Source organism: Drosophila takahashii, chromosome X, assembly GCF_030179915.1.
Source record: "Drosophila takahashii strain IR98-3 E-12201 chromosome X, DtakHiC1v2, whole genome shotgun sequence".
Taxonomy (NCBI): Eukaryota; Metazoa; Arthropoda; class Insecta; order Diptera; family Drosophilidae; genus Drosophila; species Drosophila takahashii.
In genome coordinates this window covers 20,021,125-20,040,946 of record NC_091683.1, presented here as the reverse complement: position 1 = coordinate 20,040,946, position 19,822 = coordinate 20,021,125, and the positions used below count along the sequence as shown (strand labels likewise).

The window sequence follows — 19,822 nt, the reverse complement described above, 5'->3', positions numbered from 1 at the left end:
AAGTTTTGTCCCTTCAAATCCCTTTATAATCTGCTAAAAGCCCCAAATCAGTAATTATACTTTGAGAATTTTAAAATTTAAAATTTTTCAACACTTTTTATGTGCCAGAAATATCGATGTCAAGTCGATTATCTGTTATCGATGTTTCGAGAACAGTCTCCCACAAGTGTTAGGATCGTGTCTTCGCTAACCCATGGTAGGGTATAATTTAGTATTTATTTGGTATATACCAGAACGTAAGTCAGTGCTTCTCAAACTGTCTCGCTAAAATGCTGGGATCGTGACTCGGATAAGTCAGGACACGAACCAAACACCTGCGTGAGACCGTTTATTTTGAGAATTTCTAGTATATTTCTGTGGGAGCCATACGGTATTATCAACTCGCTGCCACACTTACAACTGAGTAAAAAAAAAGAAGCAAAAATACAAAAGGCCATCAGATCGGAATATATATATATAGTTTTTCAAAGATATTGTGAGATTGTGAGACATAGAAATGGCAGCGCCGATGCAACACGAGGACCTGCTGAAGCTGAAGAGCTTCATCGAGTTCGTGGACTCGAATCCCACGGTGCTGAACATGCCGCAGCTGCAGTTCGTCAAAGATTTCGTGGAGAAGTTCGGGGGCACGGTGCCGGCTGGTGATTTCAAGATGCCCGACGCCTCCGCCGGAGGGTAAGAATCTCTCTTAAATCTCGATTGCCTGTAGTTTGTGTGCACCTAAGTAATGCCCATGAGTAACATCTATTTTCCCTGCTTTTCTCCGCGTTTATCAATAGCAAGTGTCCGTTTGGTGGCGATGCCGCTGGTGGGGCAAAGGCCAAGAAGCCGGCTTCTGGGGCCGCCGATTCCGCCGATAATAATGCCTCCGAGGACAGCGAGGACGAGGAGTCCCTCTCCGAACCCGAATCGGACGTGGAGCTGGACATGGAGGGTGAGTGTGCAAAAAGCCAGGGGGTAACAATTTGTGCCGAGTCACGTGGTCATTAAGGGGTCGCCACCCTGGAATCTCCCCTGAATAACAGAGTTGGCAGCCCTCCGAATCGAATACAATCGACATTCTTCATTATAATATCCCTGATTTAAACTTGATTAAATTAATAGTCTTACTTATATTGCTAGTACTGTGTGAATATAACTTTTCATAACTTTAAAACCACCATGAATATGAATCCTGCAATATGTACAGTAAACACTCGATGCTGTGAATCAATAATATGATAGATACTGCTGTAAACTCTAATTAAATTAAGTTACTATCGAAATATGTTGTTTTTTGGGGTTCTATATTAATAACCAAAAATACAAACCAATTAGTTGAAGGTTGAACAATTAAGATTTATAAACAACTTTCTCTTAAGCAAATAATATTAGTTTTCTAAATCTTTTTATTTCTTGTCCTAAATTAAAAAATGTTGTATTTCCAAATTAAATTTCCATTTAGTTCAAACTAGAGTGAAGTTTATAAAGCTATTGCAAGATTCTATACAACCAATGTGTTTGAAAATATTTAGTATCTTAATTACTAAAACACTAATGATTTTAAGGAACTTATCCCCATCCAGTTCTTTCTTTGACCAGAAAAATTATTTTTTTGTTGGTTAATATAATCAAACTTTGGAGAAAACATGATATTCAAATCGTACAAAGAGAAAATAAGTTAAAATTGCAAGGCCGGTTTGATGATTTGAAGTAGACTTTAAACTCTGAATTCTCATGCATTTTCATTGTATAAACCTTACTCAAAATTGAACATTTAACGGGCCTAAGTGATTATGATTCCGATCAATAAACATGTCTTCGCCTTTTTTCAGGTGTCATCGAGGCGGACAGCGATCCCGCCCAGCCGATGGGCGACTCCGCCAAGGAGCCCACTGAGGAGGAGGTGGACCAGGCCGGCGATCTGCGCGCCCAGGCGGCATCCGCCTACGGCCAGCAGAAGTTCGACGAGGCCATCGCCTTCTACACCAAGGCCATCGAGTTGAATCCGGGCAATGCCCTGTTCCACGCCAAGCGCGGCCAGGCCTTCCTCAAGCTGAAGAAGCCGAATGCCTGCATCCGCGACTGCGACAAGGCGCTGGAGCTCAACTGCGATTCGGCGGCCGCCTACAAGTTCCGCGGACGTGCCCGTCGCCTCCTCGGCGACTTTGAACTGGCCGCCAAGGATCTGCGGCAGGCGTGCAAGCTGGACTTTGACGAGGAGACGGACGAGTGGCTCAAGGAGGTTACGCCGAATGCCAAGAAGATCGAGCAGCATCGCGTAAAGCAGGAGCGTCGCCAGGCCGAGCGCAAGATCAAGGAGCGTCAGCGGGCTCAGAGGCGCGCCCGCAAGGAGCAGGCCAAGCAGAGCGCCAGCTCCGGAGGTGGCGGATCGTCCGGCGGATTCCCTGGCGGATTCCCCGGAGGCTTCCCCGGCGGCTTCCCTGGCGGATTCCCGGGCGGATTCCCCGGCGCTGCTGGCGGCGGCGGTGGTGGTGGCATGCCGGACATGGCCGATTTGATGGGCGCCATGAAGGATCCCGAGGTGGCGGCCGCCATGCAGGTACGCTTTATATTACTAAATTATGAATTTAATGTAAATTCATGCTATTAGTTACTATTTTTATACTTGTTTACCTTTTTAAAATATTCATTTTCATGTAATGCCCATTTTTTTCAAAGGACATCCTTGGCAATCCGGCCAACATCTCGAAGTACGTGTCAAATCCAAAGATCTTCAACCTGATCAAGAAGTTCGTGCCTGGCGGCGATGTGGGAGCTGCTTTTGGCCAGGCGGAGGAAAAATCCGGAGAGCCAAGCGAGCCAAAAACCAAGAAGGGCTCCGCCGATTTCGTCGACGATGGTTTGGACTAAGGATTAGGGATCGGGAATCGACAAGAATGACACGGGACAGGCGGCGATGAAAATACATAAGTTAACAAATGATACACACGAAAAAGAGCGAGATGAAAGGATGGCAACGGGAGACAGAGAAGCAGATAGAGAAGGGATAAGAAACACACTAGGAAAAGAAAGAAAAGCTGCTGCCTTACACATTTTCCAGCTCAGAAACAACTTAAACATTTCCCAAAGCTTTTCTTAACTCAACACGTAAACAAAGGGCGGCAAGGCGGAAATAAATATATATATATATTACAAGTAATTACACAAGCAGTGGGAAGAATAAGTAAGTTTTATTCAAAAATGAGCAGAAGGAAGTGAAGCTGCTTCCTCAAACATTTCCCAAAAGCTTTTTCTTGGCCATAATAATACGTTGCTGAAGAAAATACAACAAAGAAGTAGAACACATTTCCAATTTTCACATCAAAAAGGACTAACCAATGCCTACGCCATTCTCAGTTCACAGGAAGGTTATAAAGTGTCCTGCTAAGAAGAGAATTACGAATGTTTCCTTACTAACGTTTAAAAGTCAAGTCATTTTCAAGTCTGTCGATCGATCTAGTTGAACTAAAGCTCGATGAGAAACCAAAACAAATATAAAGAAAAATACTAAATAATATTAGCCTTAATTAACGATACTCGAAGACATCAGAAAAACACGCCGAAAAACGGGGAGAAATACTAATCACACCATTTTGTCAAACAAAATTGTACTGAGTAGGACTTGAAAAATATCGTACTAAGCAAATGCATTTAGCCACCCAAAAAGAACACACTCGCCCACTCATATTCATCAACACACATATGCATGCCGAATTGTCAAACATTCATTCAACCAGTGATCAATGGAATTAAATAAACGAGAATCCGAAGTGCTAATGTCTCTGTTTTTGATTAAGTGGTGGAACATGGGAATTCGTATGCTCTTTCAGAGTGCAATAAAATGTTGGTTAGAACTTTGAATATCAGTGGAGCACACGGTTCCGGCCCTGTAAAGTACATATATTCTGGATGAAGCAGACGTTTCCGAACCTATATAGTATTTTTGGTCAGGTTCATTACACGAATCGATAAAGCCATTTCCGTCAGTCGACCGTCTGTTTTAATACAGTTTTGGAGCTAAGTTAAAAGCAAGCGATCTGAAACGCTCCCAACAAAAAGAAAAATTCACATTTTATTGGTGTGTCATGGATTTTTTTTATAATTTTGTTATCTGTTTAAAACAGTATGTATTTTTGGTGTCGGACCATTTTTGGCCAAGTTACAGCAAAAAACCAAAAAGAAAAAACTCAAATTTTTACCAAAAATTCAGATCCCAATTTTTCAACAAAAAAAAATTTCGTTTTCGACAAAAAAATAATTCGTTTTTTTGACCGTAGGAATGGAAATATTGATCCAAATATGGACTGTTATACGTTTCTGAACTCGTTATTAAATTTCCAATCAATTGGCATTTAAACCTTGACATTTTATTTATTTTTAATTTTTCGCAAAAAATCATAAGGGAACCCCTTATAAAAAAATTAAAAATTGGCGAAAATATTATTTTCCCAAAATCACACGGAAAAAGTTATGGATTTATTGATAATTTTGTTATCTGTTCAAAACAGTATGTATTTTTGGTGTACGACCATTTTTGGCCAAGTTACAGCAAAAAAACCAAAAGAAAAAATTTCAACTTTTATCAAAAATTGAAATTCCGATTTATTGTCATAAATTTAAATATTATATTGTAATCTGTTCAAAACAGTATATATTGTTGGTGCAAGCCCATTTTTAGCCAAATTACAGTAAAAAAAGCAAAAAGAAAAATTCAAATTTGTACCAAAAACCAGATCCAAATTTTTCACAAAAAACATTTTTTCAACCTTTTTTGTTTTTTTAAATATGTAAATATGTATGGGATTTTTGGTTACATCTTGTACTTTTTGTCCAAGTCGTACAGATGGGTGTAGTCGCTGAAAACCACCTGGTGCAACACCTGTGCGGGAGGCATAAAAAGGGTACATAGGCTACAGGGTACGCTACAACATTGGGTACATGGAGTGCATTAAAACGTCGTCGATTAGACGCTTGAATGGCTGCACCCTGCACCCTGCAGCTCCCAGAAGCCAGCACCCAGTATGCATAGCCTATCACCCCCTGCTCCCTGTCAGCGCGAAATTGGCTAACGGACAGCTTGGCGCACATGTTCGATTATGGCCGAATCGAGCGACCAAGCAGAACCAGCGGCACATGACCTGGACTCAGTGGTGGCAGGCATCAAGGTGGCTGTACCACAGGTACTTGCTGCAAACTAACCCAGGTACAATATGTTTCCTCCTTTACTATTTAAGATAATCTAAGATATAGTCCATGTTTTATATCATCGAATGGTATAATTTTTTAAATTATAATGTCCAAATTTCCTGAGTATTAATAGTTATCATTATCATAATGGAAATCTGCTGATATAATCCAAATATTACCATGCAGTACTTCGAAAAAGCAATATGGCGTGAGTGGGAGCGAGAAGGAAAAATTCTTTTATTTCGAAAACGAGCGAGATAGCCCTTAAAGTGACATGAGTGGGAGGGAGAAAGACACATTCGAAATTCGAACTGGCATACTTAGAACGTGGCGTTTTACATTTCGAGCGTACCGAATTGAGATGCCGCATATCAAGTCGAAATTCTTACCATCTAGATACGATATTACGTTTTTTTTAGAGTAAGAGTAATAGTACATAAAATTTTCTAATGGCTTTTTAACCTGTTAATTTCTTTTTGTGTGGGTAAAGGCACTTTGTACCTGTGCCATCACTGCCTGGACCCTGGGTTCGATTGGATTGGAAGGAGGTGGTTTGGGTAGCGGTACGGGCACGGGTCCTCTCTCTCCAACGCCCTGCAGACGGCGGTACGCCTATGTGCATGACTGAGTGTCCGGGGTGGTGGATGCGGATGCGGCTGTGGACGGTCGGCGCGGGGGGCGGAGGAGGGCGCAGGCGCAGCTCGGCTCAGGCAGCTCAGCCAAGTTGGTCTCAGCTCCTGGCGGCCCATCGCATTCCGTGGCCAGTCGCAGCGCGAGTCGGTTAGCCAGGTCGGACCAACCAGTTCCCTCTCCAAACTGAACTAAAAATAAATAAATAAAAAAATAATAATTAGGAAAATCAAATATTTATCTACACAATACACGTCAATTTTTTTCCCGTGCCTTTCTGCCTTTGCCTTTTTTCACCGAGTGTGCGTTGTGTGTTTTTCCTGGCTTACGTGATTGAAATTGAGACAGCCAGGACATCATGATTGTCAACATGCCCGTCAACGGCACGGGCAGTGCATCCAGCCCCACATCGAACCCCAATCCCGGCAACAACAACCTGAACAACAACAACAGCAGCACCACCAATCAAAATAATAGTAGTCTTCCCGGGGACTACAATTTCCTGAAGCGCAAGTACGACGATCAAGAGGATCTGGCCTTGGGCCAGGTCTACGAGCCGATCGAATCGAATCCCTGGAAGAAGCGGCACCTGGACTACGACCCAGCCGGCGATCTGCAGTTCCACCTGCAGCTGGAACAGCCGGCCAGCAATCCGAATCCGGCAGTTAATCCAGCTGCACCCGCCCAATCCCAATCCCAGTCGCAATCTCAGTCGCAGTCTCAGTCATCCACGACGTCCTTCATCAACGATCTCTTTGCCTACGACAGCAGCCTCCTGGTGCCCACCGCCGCCTACTCCCACTGCCCCCCGTCGAGTGCTCCGCTGGAGGACAATGGCGGCTGGACGGGTGGCGAGCTCCTGGAGCTGGACCATCGCTACAACTCCGGCCTGCAGGCGGAGCTGGGACAACTGAATGCCACGCTGCCGCCGCCGCCGCCAGCCACGTCATCATCATCATCTCAGAACTCTGCACCACAGCAGCCCAATCCTGGCCAGAATCCCAATCACAGTCAGAACTTTCTGGTGCCGCAGAAGCAGCGGCTACTGTCGGCGGGTCGACGCACCTCGTCGGGCTCCCAGGGAAGTGGTGTCGCCCACGAAGCCACCGAGGCGGACTTCGAGGACAAGAACCTGTCCTGGCTGCTGAACTTCAAGTTCGACGAGTTCCCGCACCTGTCGCCGCACAATCAGGTCCACGGACAGGCAGTCAATCTGCCGGAAGGCGGTGCTCCTCACCCACATCCTCCTGCCTCCACGGCGATGGCGATCAGCACGTCACCCTGCAGTTCCGCCTCGCCCACATCCGCCTCCGTCTTATCCGCCGCCTCAGCCACGAACTCGACGCATTCCCTGGGATCGGGAATGATGGATCAACGGGCCAGGTCGCCGAAGAGCTGCTCCAGTGCGGCGATGCCAACGAGCGGAGGAGGTGGAGGTGGAGCAGGAGGAGGCGGCTGCTCTGGAGTCGCTGCCTCTCCAGCAGCCGGAGTGGGCTCCACCAAGACGGGCCGCAAGTTCGAGGAGCTGGTGATGGAGGTCACCTCGGAGCTGGACGGCAACGACATGATCGTCGCCGAGCACGTTGTCGTCGAGGATACATCGTCCAAGGCGTGAGTAAAATATTATAATAAATATTTAATTAAAAAGATTCTGCAGATTCAATAGAAGTTTTGGCACACAATGATTATTGTTTTAATACTTTTAATATTTTAGCTAATTATTACGTCTTCATTGCATTGTCTTATATGTAATTGAATACCAAATAATTCGTGTCAATAAGATATGCATTAAAAACTTCCGATCTTGAAATTAGAGTTTTCGATTCAAATGTCATTGTTTTTTATCAGCCAATAATATCAAAAAAATCCTAACTAATAAAATAGATACAAGTTCAAACTATACTGTTTCCGTAAAAGTTTTTTTTTAACACCGCTATATTTTGTCGCACAATGATTTTAATCATAATATTTTTAATATTTCATACAATAAGAAATTGTTTTACTCATTTGTTTTCGCATTGACTCGTTTCTTTACTTGATTTTTAAATAATGTATTGATTTTGTTTTGGTAATTTCATTTTATTAGAATTCACTAAAAGCATAATGATTAATTAATTTATTTATTTTCATGTTATTGGTAATTTGTTTCCGTAATGTTAAACCTAATTTGAACTTGCTTAATGAAAATTTCAATTATATCAATTCCGTTTGAATAATACAAAACTTTTTTAACTCGTTAGCTCATAATCATGCATCAAAAGTTATAATATTCTTTAAAAAAATTTAATGTTATGAAAATATTATTTCTTTTGTATAGTTTTCTAAAACAAAACTAATATTGACTGCACACTTTTTTTTAAAAGCGCATTTCCCGATATTTTTGATTATTATTTTTTTTTATGTTCGCTATTTTATACAACATTTTTCTGAGTTTTTGTCAAAATATGTGTTAAATAATTTCTAAATCTTTCGATTTAACATTATGTAAGCCCTTTATATATGCAACCATTTAAAAGTATCCACAATTCTTTAATAATAATTTTCGTAATAGTAATATTTTCTAATATTTGTGTGAAACTTTTTATCCGATTTGTGCGTTCACCATTTGCTTTTGCCGCCGTCCTCCAATCGATGCCACCGACGAATTGACGAATTCCCCCAACCATCGGATCGCCCAATCACCGAACCCGAACCACCGAACCACTGAACCACCCACCGAACCGACCTGGCTGAAATCCGAAACCAACCACCGCAAAACAAGCAGGCCAAAGAAACCACCGTTCACCTACACGGAGCTCATCGAATACGCCCTCGAGGATAAGGGTGAGCTGACTGTGTCGGGCATATACCAATGGATATCGTAAGTACTACTTCTGCCCACCGAACCACCCACACCCATCGAACCACCCACCACCCATTTTGATGGACGCCATTTTGTAGAGTGTTTTCCTTTTATTATTGTTGAGGGCAAAAGAGCGCCAGCCGGATGCAATTAAACAAATCTTAAGCATTTCTCTTGGGCATTCCCGTTGGCCATTTGATTTCCTCGTTCTTCGAAAGGTGTGTTTGTGTTTCTCTTTCTGTTGTTGCTCCTTGGTTGTTAACCAAACAACACAGAATGCAACACCAGCAATAACAACAAAGGTAACAAAGAAAGTGCCAAAAGTTAGCAGCTCAAACAAATTTATGGGCTGGAAAAATGCATTTTCCTTGCCTTCCTCGCATATAAGGTGAAAAACGAAAATGTTGTAACACAAACTATTTGCGGGTTGTTCAACAAGTTGTTTACTTTAAGCAGGTTCTTTCTATTTATCAGGTATTGCTGGAGGTTCTTTAATTGGGACATTAATATTTAATATTGGATGTTCAAATAGTATATAGATTATTGTCTCTTTCAAAGATGAAGTATTTTCCGATGTATTTTTTGTTTTCTTTACGAAAGTATATTTTAGAAAATATAAAAAACAATCTAACTTTGATAGCTTTAAATGATTTATGTTTATTAAATGTTTTTGGAAAAAATTGTAAATACTTTTCGTTATATAGTTTTTATTTATTTCGTTTTTTAATAGCCCCAAGAAAATAATAGTATTATTTATAAAAGAAATAGCTTTTTTTTTAAGCTATTCAATGAAAATAATGTTATACGAAATCCCCAGCTAACCCAGTTATCAGTTAAAACCCGACTTATATAGACATATTTGATTTTCCACCCTTTTCGCCCCATTCTTAGTTTTGGGTTTTTGTCATTACCTAGTTTTGGCGACCCTCCCCACTTTTCCCCCCTTTGCATTTTCCCCAAACCCATTTCGTCCAAGTTAAGTTGAAAAATATCAATTCGACAAGAATCGTAAATGAAGAGAACGAAAACTTTTAACACATTTTTCAAGGTTCATTAATTTGGCATTCCGTCCTCCGCCCGCGGACTCCGCACCTGTATTTTTTGTTGTTCGGCGGCTCCTGAATCAGTGTAAATATTTGAAGCCGCAGCCGAAAATGTTGCGTGTAAATATCCTATATAAATTTACATATAAAACCACCCCCTTTGAGGAGGGGGGAGGCAAATAATTTATGACATTTGCCCATCACCTGCGCACTTCCCCTGCATTTAATGTAATGAACCGGCGGTCCAAGAAGTTTCGCTTAGTTTCGTTTCAGTTCGGTTGGATTCGGCAGCTTGGAGTTTGGGAAACTTTTCATTAACCATTCACAAATTTACTTTGTGGCTCCGCGTTTGGTAGTGGGTGGTATTGGGGGGATGGGATTTGTGGGAGGGGCGGGGTTCCCAGGGCCGTGTCCTCGTGCAGTCAAGGCGAAAATGGCGCCTGCGCAGGGTTTTCAACCATCAAAACCCCCCTCCCCCGTTTTCCAATGGCAATTTACGGAACTTTGCTCGCCCACGCGACCCGTAAACCCTCTACCCTCTATCCCCCCACCCCTCCAATTTCCTAATCGTTTCGCCCTGGCAATTGCCCATGAAATTTCCACTGCTCACAATAATTATTAATTGCGAGGGTTGGAGGCGCAAGTCGGGGTCCTTCCGGCTTTTCTACACCTTTTACATGCATCATTGCATCCCGGGGATCAGGTGTTTGACGTGCCCATGCCCATGCCCATGTGCATGCCCATTTCCATGCCCAAATGCTAGAGAGCAATTACCCGGCTCGGCTCGGTTCGGTTCGGTTCGGGGTTAGGGTTCGAGTTAAGGGGTTAAGTGGGCTAAGCGGGGGTGGCTACGCCCCGGCCTCCACCTCCGCCTCTTCTTCCGGTCAATTTCCAATGCATATTGAGTGTTTATGGGATGCGGATCATGCTTGATCGGCCAGGACATGTGGCAGGATCCCCTCACTCGGCCTCTTCAACAACCGCAACTGGGATAACTATCACAATTTATGGCTGACCGTCACAAAAGATACCCCCTTTTCGCATGTATAATGCATTTCTTACTTCTTAAAGGACACCCAAACGTATGCATAAATTGCTATTGCCTTTTATTTGAATTTCCAAAAAATATTGGAATTTTCTTACACTATTTTATACCCGTAACTCGTAGAGTAAAAGGGTATATTGTTTTTATTTCCGATCCCATAAAGTATGTGTATTCTTGATGACGACCTAGCCTTGTCCGTCTGTCCTCGGGAACGCTGTGATCTCGGAGACTATAAGAGCTAGAGGGTTCAGACTTTTCCTGAAGAATCCTTACCTTCTATACCTAATGATAAACTTTAAAAAGTTTGCGACGCCCTCTCTCGCTGTAATCTGTTTGTTGGCCACATTTTAAAAGATTTTCAAAGTGCATATTGTCTTCTTTATCAATAACTTTTAATCAAGCTCTTGACCGCTAGGTGGAGCCAGTTTGTAAATTAGAAAAAAGTGTTAAAATTTGGCAAGCAAATTTTGCTAGTGCTGCAGCCGAAAGCCACGCCCACTCTAACAATACAATACAATTACGGCATCCCAAGAATAGCTTAAATCTGACCAATATTCATTAAGTTAAATTGGTTATCTTAGTAACAGGAATATAATAGTCCAGCGTTCTCTCTTGTTTTTTTAGGATTCTATCCTAAGTAATTTAATTATTTTTGCCAACGATATAAACCCTCTTAATTTCCTTAAAAATATATTTATTTATTGATGTTCTGTTTAACATAATTCATATTTTTTTATCAGTAACTAAACTAAGTTTCTCTTGTATCAAGGTTAATTTTGATTTTGTCCTTACTGAGCTTTGTTGTGGAAAAGATTTCCTTCTTGGGCTAAACGACTTTCCTCCCACAAGGAAAAACCGCATGGCAATGGCTTCTTGGCTTATTGCAAACTGCAAACTGCCAACCAAGATCGAGTCCGATGTTCTTGGGATAACTTTGGCTTTCGATTTGCCCGGAGGGGGCGTGGCCGGCCACAGTTCCGCCCAGCGAGTGCAAAAAATATACAAAAAAAAAGAAGGAACCGAAAAATTGGCAATTGCCATTAAAAAGTTTTTCATTTTGCACAACCGAAATGAGGCAACTTCCACTTTCGACTCTCCTCCTGGCCATAAATCCAGGCAATTTCTTTTATTGGCCGGGGAGAGCCAACGAGCCGCAACAATTTATGAACTGACTAGCGCAGTGCAATAAATACATGTATATGTGTGGGCCCCACAGCCGTTCAGATATATACTATAAATTCGCATATATATATTTATATATAAATACGGAATACGGATCCGGGGCCAGAAGTAGTTGCCCAGTCTGGTGGCCCGGTCCTTGCTGCCATGTCAAAAAAAATGAAGCGCCCGAGTGTGTTTGAGGTGGCTTGCGTGCCAGGCACTTCCAGACACGGCCCGGCCCATTTGGGCCTCCAGGTCTTTAAGCCTCTAGCTGCTAGCTGCTAGCTACTAGCCTCCCGAACCTCTAAAGCCCCCGAGCCAACCAACTAGTCCGAGCGACCATCGCAGCCTATCAGACCTCATCGCGGCTCCGAATGGAGGAGTCTTGGAGGCGAGGCGATTGGAATGGGCCTGGTATTGGATAGTCAATTACAAGGCAATTCTCATCAGGGCTGGACAGCCACTGGTGGATACCAAAAGCAAGGAAGAAAATAAAAAGGAGCAACCTAAGACCCGCATTTTCCAACTACGGAAGATTTTCCACTTAATCATGTCATTATCGGTGCATTTTATTTATAAAGAAATAACAAATGCATTGTAAACTATATTAATTAGACACAAATCTGATAAGTTTTGGTGTTTTGCTTTTTAACTTTTATTATTCCATCGCAAAACTTATATATAACTGACATCTCAAGCTACTAAACTTAGCCTAAACTATACCTCTTTAACTTAAATTTCAAGCGGATGTTTGCTATATGATATAGTTATTATTAACGAACTGAATGTGGGTGGAAAGTGGGGCGGGCCTTCCGTGTATTTTGACAATTTCATAGCAGAACTCACCTGCCCTTCTCTTTACTTTTTTTTTCTGTTCTGCAGTCAGCCAAATTCAAATCCGAGGCAAAGTCAGTCAGTCAAATTCATTGACAACGATGACGACGCTGATAGCGGGTATTTGATTTTTACCAAGCACTCCAACCACCGAACCACCTGAAAAGTGGGTGGTTTCCACCCCCTTAAGGTAATCCCCCTTCGGGTGAGGAACGTGGGGAACTACGTGCTTGAAGCCACGTTGACAATTCGACAAGTGCGGCAGACAAAACATGATATACACACTTGTACTTGCATATATAATTTACCTTCTCCACCGGACGGATAGTTCGCTGTGTATATGTTTATATAGAAAGCCAGGCTATCGATTGGCTGGGTGCATGATTAAGACCAGACAGTCATGCAGCGCCCATAAACATAAACTATCCCATCCGGACTATCAATGGCTGACTTAATATTTTGAAATTTACAAGTGCATGCGGCAAATCGAAAAGTGAAGAGGTTGGGAAACTCGTAAATTGACAAAGTTTAAGTTTTTCCTAGGTGGAAATACTAACGATATACTATCGAATTAAAATGAAGAAATTCCAGAATATATTTAAACAACTAAACTTTACTTAAAATATGGAATTCAAAGAAACATAATTAAAGAGACAAAACACGACATAATGACATACTTAAAGCCGGGAAGTTCAGAACTGGACGGAATAGCACCTTATATGTGTGCAGAAAGCTCTGTCCATTAGGAAGCTCAACTATCATTGGGCCAACCCAACTCTTTCCAACAAAAACAAAAGGAAAAGCAGCCAAGTCACCGGCAAATGGAGTTGATTTCATTCATGGGGATATTGGATCCCGATCCCAACTCCGGCGAAGGCAATTTCAAGTGCCATATCATCGGTTGATGCGTCATGACGGGCTGCGTGCCAAGTCCCCGCGGGAGTCCATATATATCACGGGTTCGAGAGGGGGATCCACACATCCCACGTCCCCCACATATCGCAGTTATCAGGACATTGCCGAGGGGTCATTAAGGACTTCGTGGGGTGGTGGGGTTGGGGGGAAAGGCCGTAGATTTCCATATTTCAGTTCACTTCTCCATTTATGAGTCGTCATTTCTCTCCCGAAAGAGGGAAAATCCAAAAAGGAAAATACGAAATAGCTAAAGAAATGTTGGGTGTGTGGGGGAAGAGCCTTCCAAACCGAAACTCCTCTTTTTTGGCTCGCGTGCTGAAATTTTTTTCGATTGCTTTCGAGCTGAAATGTGGGCGTAGAAAATGCAGTGGAGGGCAGAGGGAAAGGGCCCCCGGCGGGGGGCAGTGGCAGTTAACCAATGACATAGCCTGACCCATTCGGGGGTTGTTTTTCCACCTCGGCGCGTGCCGCCCACCCACTCCAGTCCGCTGTGTGTCGTAATTTGAAATACTTTCCATTTTGTTGTCCGCCAAAAAACCCCACCTCGAGAAACCCAGCGAAGAATCCTGGCACGCGATGTCCTTTCCGGTCGTCGTTGTTTCCTCTTTACATCTGAAAAGTGGTGGTAGAGCTGGTGGCGGTGGCAGTGGGCTGATTGCGGGTTCTTCCACCTGCTAGACAGGGGGCATACTCCATTTTTTTTTTTTGGGATTTTTACCATCCATCCACCTTCCGAAATCGCCTGTTCGTGACTGACTGGCAAATAAAAACGAGCCAGAGAAGCCAGGGGAAAAAATGAAAGAAACGACGCATAATTTGTGCCAGTGTCCCTGTCCATGTCCTTTTCCGTTTTCCATGTCCGTGTCCGTGTCCATGTCCGTATATTCGTATGTCCGTATGTCCGTAAACGGTATTCAAGTATTGCACGGACTTGTATGGGTCTGCCGCAGTGCTGTGCGATGACGTGTTTTCATGGAAATTGCCTCGTTTCCGTTCCGGATTGGCTGGTCGAAAAAGGGGCTGAAACTTTAATTGCAATTGGTCAACTGGCCATTGGCCAGTGGTGAGTGCTCTTGTTGAAGAGCCAATCCCAAAAGGGACACCTGTTTATTTTTTTAACTTTGCAAAGGAATCAACATCTTATTTTTATAATCTTTTCATATTTAAAACTACGAAAAAAAACGTTTTAAATTCCCTTTTTTAACATTTTAGCGATCGCTTTCCCTACTACAAATCCAATGATGACCGCTGGAAGAACTCAGTTCGACACAATCTCTCGATTAACCCACACTTTCGCAAGGGCGTGAAGGCGCCTCAAGGAGCCGGTCACCTGTGGGCCATTTCCAGCGGAGATTCGGCCGAGAATGTCCTGGCCTGGGAGCATGTAAGTGGGCATTACTCTGAGGCATTTAACTCTTAATAATACTTTATTGAAATTGCAGAAGAAGCAGCGACTGGATTTATTCTTTAAAATGGAGTCGATCAACCGTGAGCGCATTCAGCAGCACCAGCAGCAGCAGCAATTGCAGCAGCAACATCAGCAGCAGCAGCAACAGCAACACTCGCCGCAGCAGCAGCAGCAACATCAGACGGCACAGCAGGCCAGCAGTTGTCTCTACGATGAAGCGGCGGTGGCAGCCGCCACTCTCACCCAGGAAATGATGCAGTCGTCCGGCGGTGGCAACGAGGCCACCCAGCAGCAGCATCACCACAGCCACCAGAACCACCAGAGCCACCATCACAACCATCACCACCAAAGACTGTTGCCCTTCAACGATCTGCTGAGCGACGACGAGCTGCGAAAGACGGCGGGCCAGATTCTGAATGGAATCCATCGCGAGGTGGAGGTGCAGTCGGTCAACTCCATCATCAGCACTTATCACGATGTCCTGCTGGATAATGGTGAGAAATAAATCTATTGCAGTTGGCCACCACTTGCAACTTGAGTGTATAAAAAACAAGGTTTTCAAAATTTTTTAATTTTAAAATATTTAAAAACTTTATGGGCCGTTTTCTCAATGTCATGTTAGGGTTGTAGTTGGTTATCAATCAGAGAAAGCCAACACGAAGTTTAATAGTTAGATGAAAAGCAAATTACCTTACCTTAATGTGATGTTAGTTTTATAGATAAAAAACGTTTCAGTAGGAAATTCAGTCAGATAAACCTAAAAAAAAACAGAGACAAATTTAACTAGAACATTACCTGTAGTTAAGTATTTTCCATCAGATAAACACAATCTTGATATTGAGTAACCAAATGATAAAAAATAGTCAAAATTCTAATAAAAAACTTCCAATTGAATAAATAAAAATTATATATACACAGTTTTTTGTTCATTTTTTGTATTAATAAATAAAGAAAGTGAATCTTCTTTAAATATAATTTAAAATCTAAAAATGGAAGTAAAAAGGCCTTGTAACTCTTTGCTATTTGCAAATGGTGGTAGCCCATTGATATCGTCCCTTAATTACCCGAAGTAACCATGGTATTTCCCTCTATTTAACCAGAAGACTATCTCAATCCCATACACAAGGATGTGGTGGTCACGGAAAGTGTCCTGCGGCAGCAGCACGGCAACCTGGGCGGCGGCAGCCACAACCATTTGGGCGGCAATGGGCACATGGGCAGCGGGAGCGGAAGTGGAAGCGGCAGCTCGCAGTACTACATCACCGAGATCGATCCCATGGAGCTGGGCATCCAGATGTCGCACCAGGTGGAGCCCTCCGAGGAGGAGGTGCTCTTCAGCGACGAGTTCAACCTCAACTACTTTGGCTACAATCCCGGCAGCGATATAGTCGCTTGACCGCGCAGACAGCAGACTCCAGTTTCAGCTCCTCCAGCTCCCGCTCAGCCAAGCAATTGAACTATACAAATATATAGGTATATCTATATATTGATCGATCCTGCTCGATGCCATGACAACAATCGTAATTGTAGCCGATCTACTCATAAGCCAACTCTAAACGAATACTAGTCACACTTGAACAACACTTACATGTAACCACCTAAACCAAAGTCCCATTTACCATTTACCATTTAGACCCTATGTATAGTCTAGTCTTGAGTGTACCAATAACAACCCCAGCCCCCCTCCACAACAAGTCATATTTTTTTGTCTATACTTTAGTTGAATACCTAGCCGATAAGTAGCTTGCTAGCCCTAAGTACTTACTCGTATATCTATGTATCTATCTGCAGATATTACATACTTAGCTCTTGCTCGTCTCCGAATTTAGTTAAGTGTTTTTACATGTAGCCGAATATCCGTAAACAATACCAGGCAGATTGATCTCCTCTCCTCTTAAATGTTACCGAAACTAGGTCTAGAGAGCAGACAAGTAATACCCATGTCCGTAGAACTAATGGCACCTAACTGGTTTTATTCATTATGGCAAAATAAACCTTTTTTTTATTAAAACAATTGTTTATGGGTTTAAAAAAAATGGCAAAAGACCAAAGCCACTTGTGGGTACAAGTGTCTCTAATCCCTTTGTATACTACTGAATTAAGCAATTATTGTGCGCTATTTAAGCCATTGATCAGCGGAATAAGTGCTTGGGAATTTTAACGTTGAGTCTCTTCTTAAGCCGGGACATCAACCAATTTATAGATGGTTGTTAAACCAACTAGGACGTTAGCTAAACAATAATTATTATCATGAATGTATAGTTGCTAGCTAGTTGATTGTGAGAATATTGCGATTTATGTATAGGAGTGAATTTACGTTATTTTTTAAAGGTTATACGTTTTAAAGTATTTCATTTTAATGAATATCAAATTTTTATTTATTTATTTTTTTTTTTGCTTAGAGATCGCTTGGTAATTACCTAAACTTCCGCTAGATGGCTAAGATCGTTTTATCTTACAGTTATCGATATATTTTACATCAGTATCTCCACGAAATATAATAGAAAGTCTGTTTAAAAACTAAAGCATGAGATCATAATGTTAGGAGCCAGAGGACAAGAAAACGAGATAAGTTTATTAGGCTTAAAATTCAAAAAAATAATTATTAAAAGAAGATTGAATGAACCGGTTAAATGCTAGATTTTTGGCCGCCCAGAGGGCTCCTTGCGTTTAGTTGGCAGCAGCGCCATCTGCCGCCAGCCAATCAAAACAAATTCAAAACAAGATCCGCTCAATTTAATTTGAATTCTCAGTCGTTTTTGACTCTCCAAAGCGAACGGTCGTGTCGGTTTGCTGGCAGTTTTTTTTGTACTCTATCGGCTGCTTTGACTTTGTTTGCTTTTGCTAGTGTCTTTGCATTTGCGTTTGCGTTTGCGCCGTTGCCACACAATTGTTATTGTCGACGTGCGCGTGTGTCTTTGCCACTTTGTTTGCGTTGTTTCTGGGCCCAAATCACCGAATCACTTGTTGCTGGATGCTTTTGCCTGTTTTTGGTGCTAGCCAAAAAACTTAACCGCGAGTGCGAGTGCAAACCTGAATGATCCGATGATGGAGAAAAACAAATAGTGGCCGTGGTCCGAGTTGAGTTTGTTTTCTGTGTTTCATTGCGTTTCTTGAGTTTTTTGAGTTTTTGTTCAAGTGAAAGCGTGTGAAAAGTGGCCAACACTCGGGGCCAAAGCCCTCTCGCACTCTCTCTTCGGCTCTCTTTTGGCAAGGGAATATACACTACTCGATAAACTGAAGAGCCCGATTCCGATTCCGACACCCAGCGATATCCATATCCTGCCTTGCGGCCAGCCAAAACTTCCGGTCAACATGCAACCGCAATTGTTGCATCGCCCCAGCCTCCGTCCTTCGTCGTTATTATCATTATCATCGACGTTTTAGCCACAGGTGCAGGGAAAACAGGTAAGTGAAAATCTATACCTTGTATCTCACACCCATACCAACTATAACCACGCCGGGTTATGACATCCAGCTAATCTGATTAGGTAGGTAGGTGATATGATATGTGAGATCCGAGATTCGACATAATGTGCGCTGGGCATCCATCCATCAATCATTCACTCAATCGCTGATCCGCCTGGGAAGTCATTTTCTACGGTTCGCGCTAGTCAGGGGAGAAGGGAACCCTCAAGGAATGGAAATGGGTTCGGGAGAGGTTTCATGCGACCATGGTGATATGGGTTACCCGTCTACTGATTTTCTGATAACCAATGAAAATTGGCCTATTGAAGGCCGGATATAAATTAGAATAGAACATTGGTATTATAAAATATTTAAATATTTTATTAATTCCTTATCTTAGACCTCTTAATAAAACGTAGCTAGATACGTTAGTTCTGCTTGGGTTGAAATCAAATTTGGTGCTCTGCTCAAATGTTGACACCAAAACAAAAAAAGATTCGCAATGAAAGCCTTCAGATGCACAAAAACCAAAACACCAAAACAGATTCATGGCTTCCGAAGGTCTCCATACAGCGATTCTCTCCGCCAATTTTTGCCGGGGCACTTTTTACTTTTGGCCTGTTCTTGTTTCACATTTTTGGCAAACGCTTTTTTGTAATGTTTGCTTAGCTGGATCTTGTTGCTCCGGCTTCTTTGGCTGTCACTTCATTCATTCAGATTCGGACAAGTAGTTGGGGTTTCGGGGTCAGCCGCTCTCGATGCGATCGTATACGTGATGTGCGGGTATTTTTGCCATACTTCAAGACCCACTGATTGATGGCAAAGGTTTTGCTTTAGATGTTGAATTTTTCGGAATTTTTGTGTGCATAATATATGTTATGTACATATAATATACGAAGTTAAGGAGTGTTGGGAAAACCGCCCGTGGCAGTTTCCCATTTTTTTTTCGTCCGCTGTCCCCAATTGCGTAAAATCTGCGTAGCTGCTGGTTTGTTTTTTCCGCTGATTTTTTTACAGATTTTTTTTCGATTTTCACCTGCTTCAGCAACGCCTTCAGGTGCGTAGCTCCGTTCAGGTAATCGATGCGTTCGTTCGACTGGGCAAAATGCTGTCCCGTTAAGTGTTGTCGCCGCCAAAAGATTGTTAATTGCCGTTGTGGTCGCCAAACCCGTAGTTTCGGGGGCTTTGGGGGGTTAAGAGGCAGCGTCTGCGAGCTGCCATGTAATTAAAAACCATCAGCGATCATCGTAGGTTGCTTGCCAATTTCATATGACAAAGAAACAAGAAAACCAAAACCAAAAATCAAGTAAGAACGATGTGGTTCAGTGCTTGGACCGTGGGATATCCCGAAATTATTTGGCATCGTT

The 19,822-nt window shown here is 42.6% G+C and overlaps 3 protein-coding genes across 4 annotated transcripts in view; all 3 read left to right on the top strand.

Moving 5' to 3' along the window:
• The first annotated feature begins 387 nt into the window (after window positions 1–387).
• HIP-R (Hsc/Hsp70-interacting protein related) lies at window positions 388–3,759 on the top strand. Its single transcript, XM_017138103.3, has 4 exons — window positions 388–675; window positions 780–934; window positions 1,815–2,542; window positions 2,662–3,759. Exons 1-4 carry the CDS (start codon window positions 497–499, stop codon window positions 2,851–2,853), a joined length of 1,254 nt encoding a protein of 417 aa, XP_016993592.1. The 5' UTR covers window positions 388–496; the 3' UTR covers window positions 2,854–3,759.
• Window positions 3,760–6,058: 2,299 nt separating this feature from the next.
• LOC108054951 (forkhead domain 3F) lies at window positions 6,059–17,017 on the top strand. 2 transcript variants are annotated; one of them, XM_017138075.3, is made up of 5 exons: window positions 6,059–7,410; window positions 8,564–8,659; window positions 14,852–15,023; window positions 15,082–15,541; window positions 16,151–17,017. In XM_017138075.3, the coding sequence occupies exons 1-5, from the start codon at window positions 6,158–6,160 to the stop codon at window positions 16,441–16,443; spliced, it is 2,274 nt and encodes a 757-aa protein (XP_016993564.2). In that variant the 5' UTR covers window positions 6,059–6,157; the 3' UTR covers window positions 16,444–17,017. The 2 variants fall into 2 exon arrangements, with proteins under 2 accessions (XP_016993564.2, XP_070074451.1); XM_070218350.1 differs by having other exon boundaries at window positions 6,062–7,410; window positions 16,148–17,016.
• Window positions 17,018–17,858: 841 nt separating this feature from the next.
• ec (ubiquitin specific peptidase echinus) overlaps window positions 17,859–19,822 on the top strand; it is a 54,211-nt gene continuing 52,247 nt past the window's right edge. Inside the window, exon 1 of the mRNA XM_070218348.1 lies at window positions 17,859–18,455. The gene's annotated coding sequence lies outside the window, so the exon portion shown is untranslated. The remainder of the gene's footprint in view (window positions 18,456–19,822) is intronic.

Coding starts and splice junctions, on each gene's coding strand:
- HIP-R (XM_017138103.3), top strand. CDS start 497: ATGGCAGCGCCGATGCAACACGAGGACCTGCTGAAGCTGAAGAGCTTC. Junction 676..779: donor CCCGACGCCTCCGCCGGAGG/GTAAGAATCTCT, acceptor GTTTATCAATAG/CAAGTGTCCGTTTGGTGGCG. Junction 935..1,814: donor CGTGGAGCTGGACATGGAGG/GTGAGTGTGCAA, acceptor GCCTTTTTTCAG/GTGTCATCGAGGCGGACAGC.
- LOC108054951 (XM_070218350.1), top strand. CDS start 6,158: ATGATTGTCAACATGCCCGTCAACGGCACGGGCAGTGCATCCAGCCCC. Junction 8,660..14,851: donor GGCATATACCAATGGATATC/GTAAGTACTACT, acceptor TTAACATTTTAG/CGATCGCTTTCCCTACTACA. Junction 15,024..15,081: donor ATGTCCTGGCCTGGGAGCAT/GTAAGTGGGCAT, acceptor TTGAAATTGCAG/AAGAAGCAGCGACTGGATTT.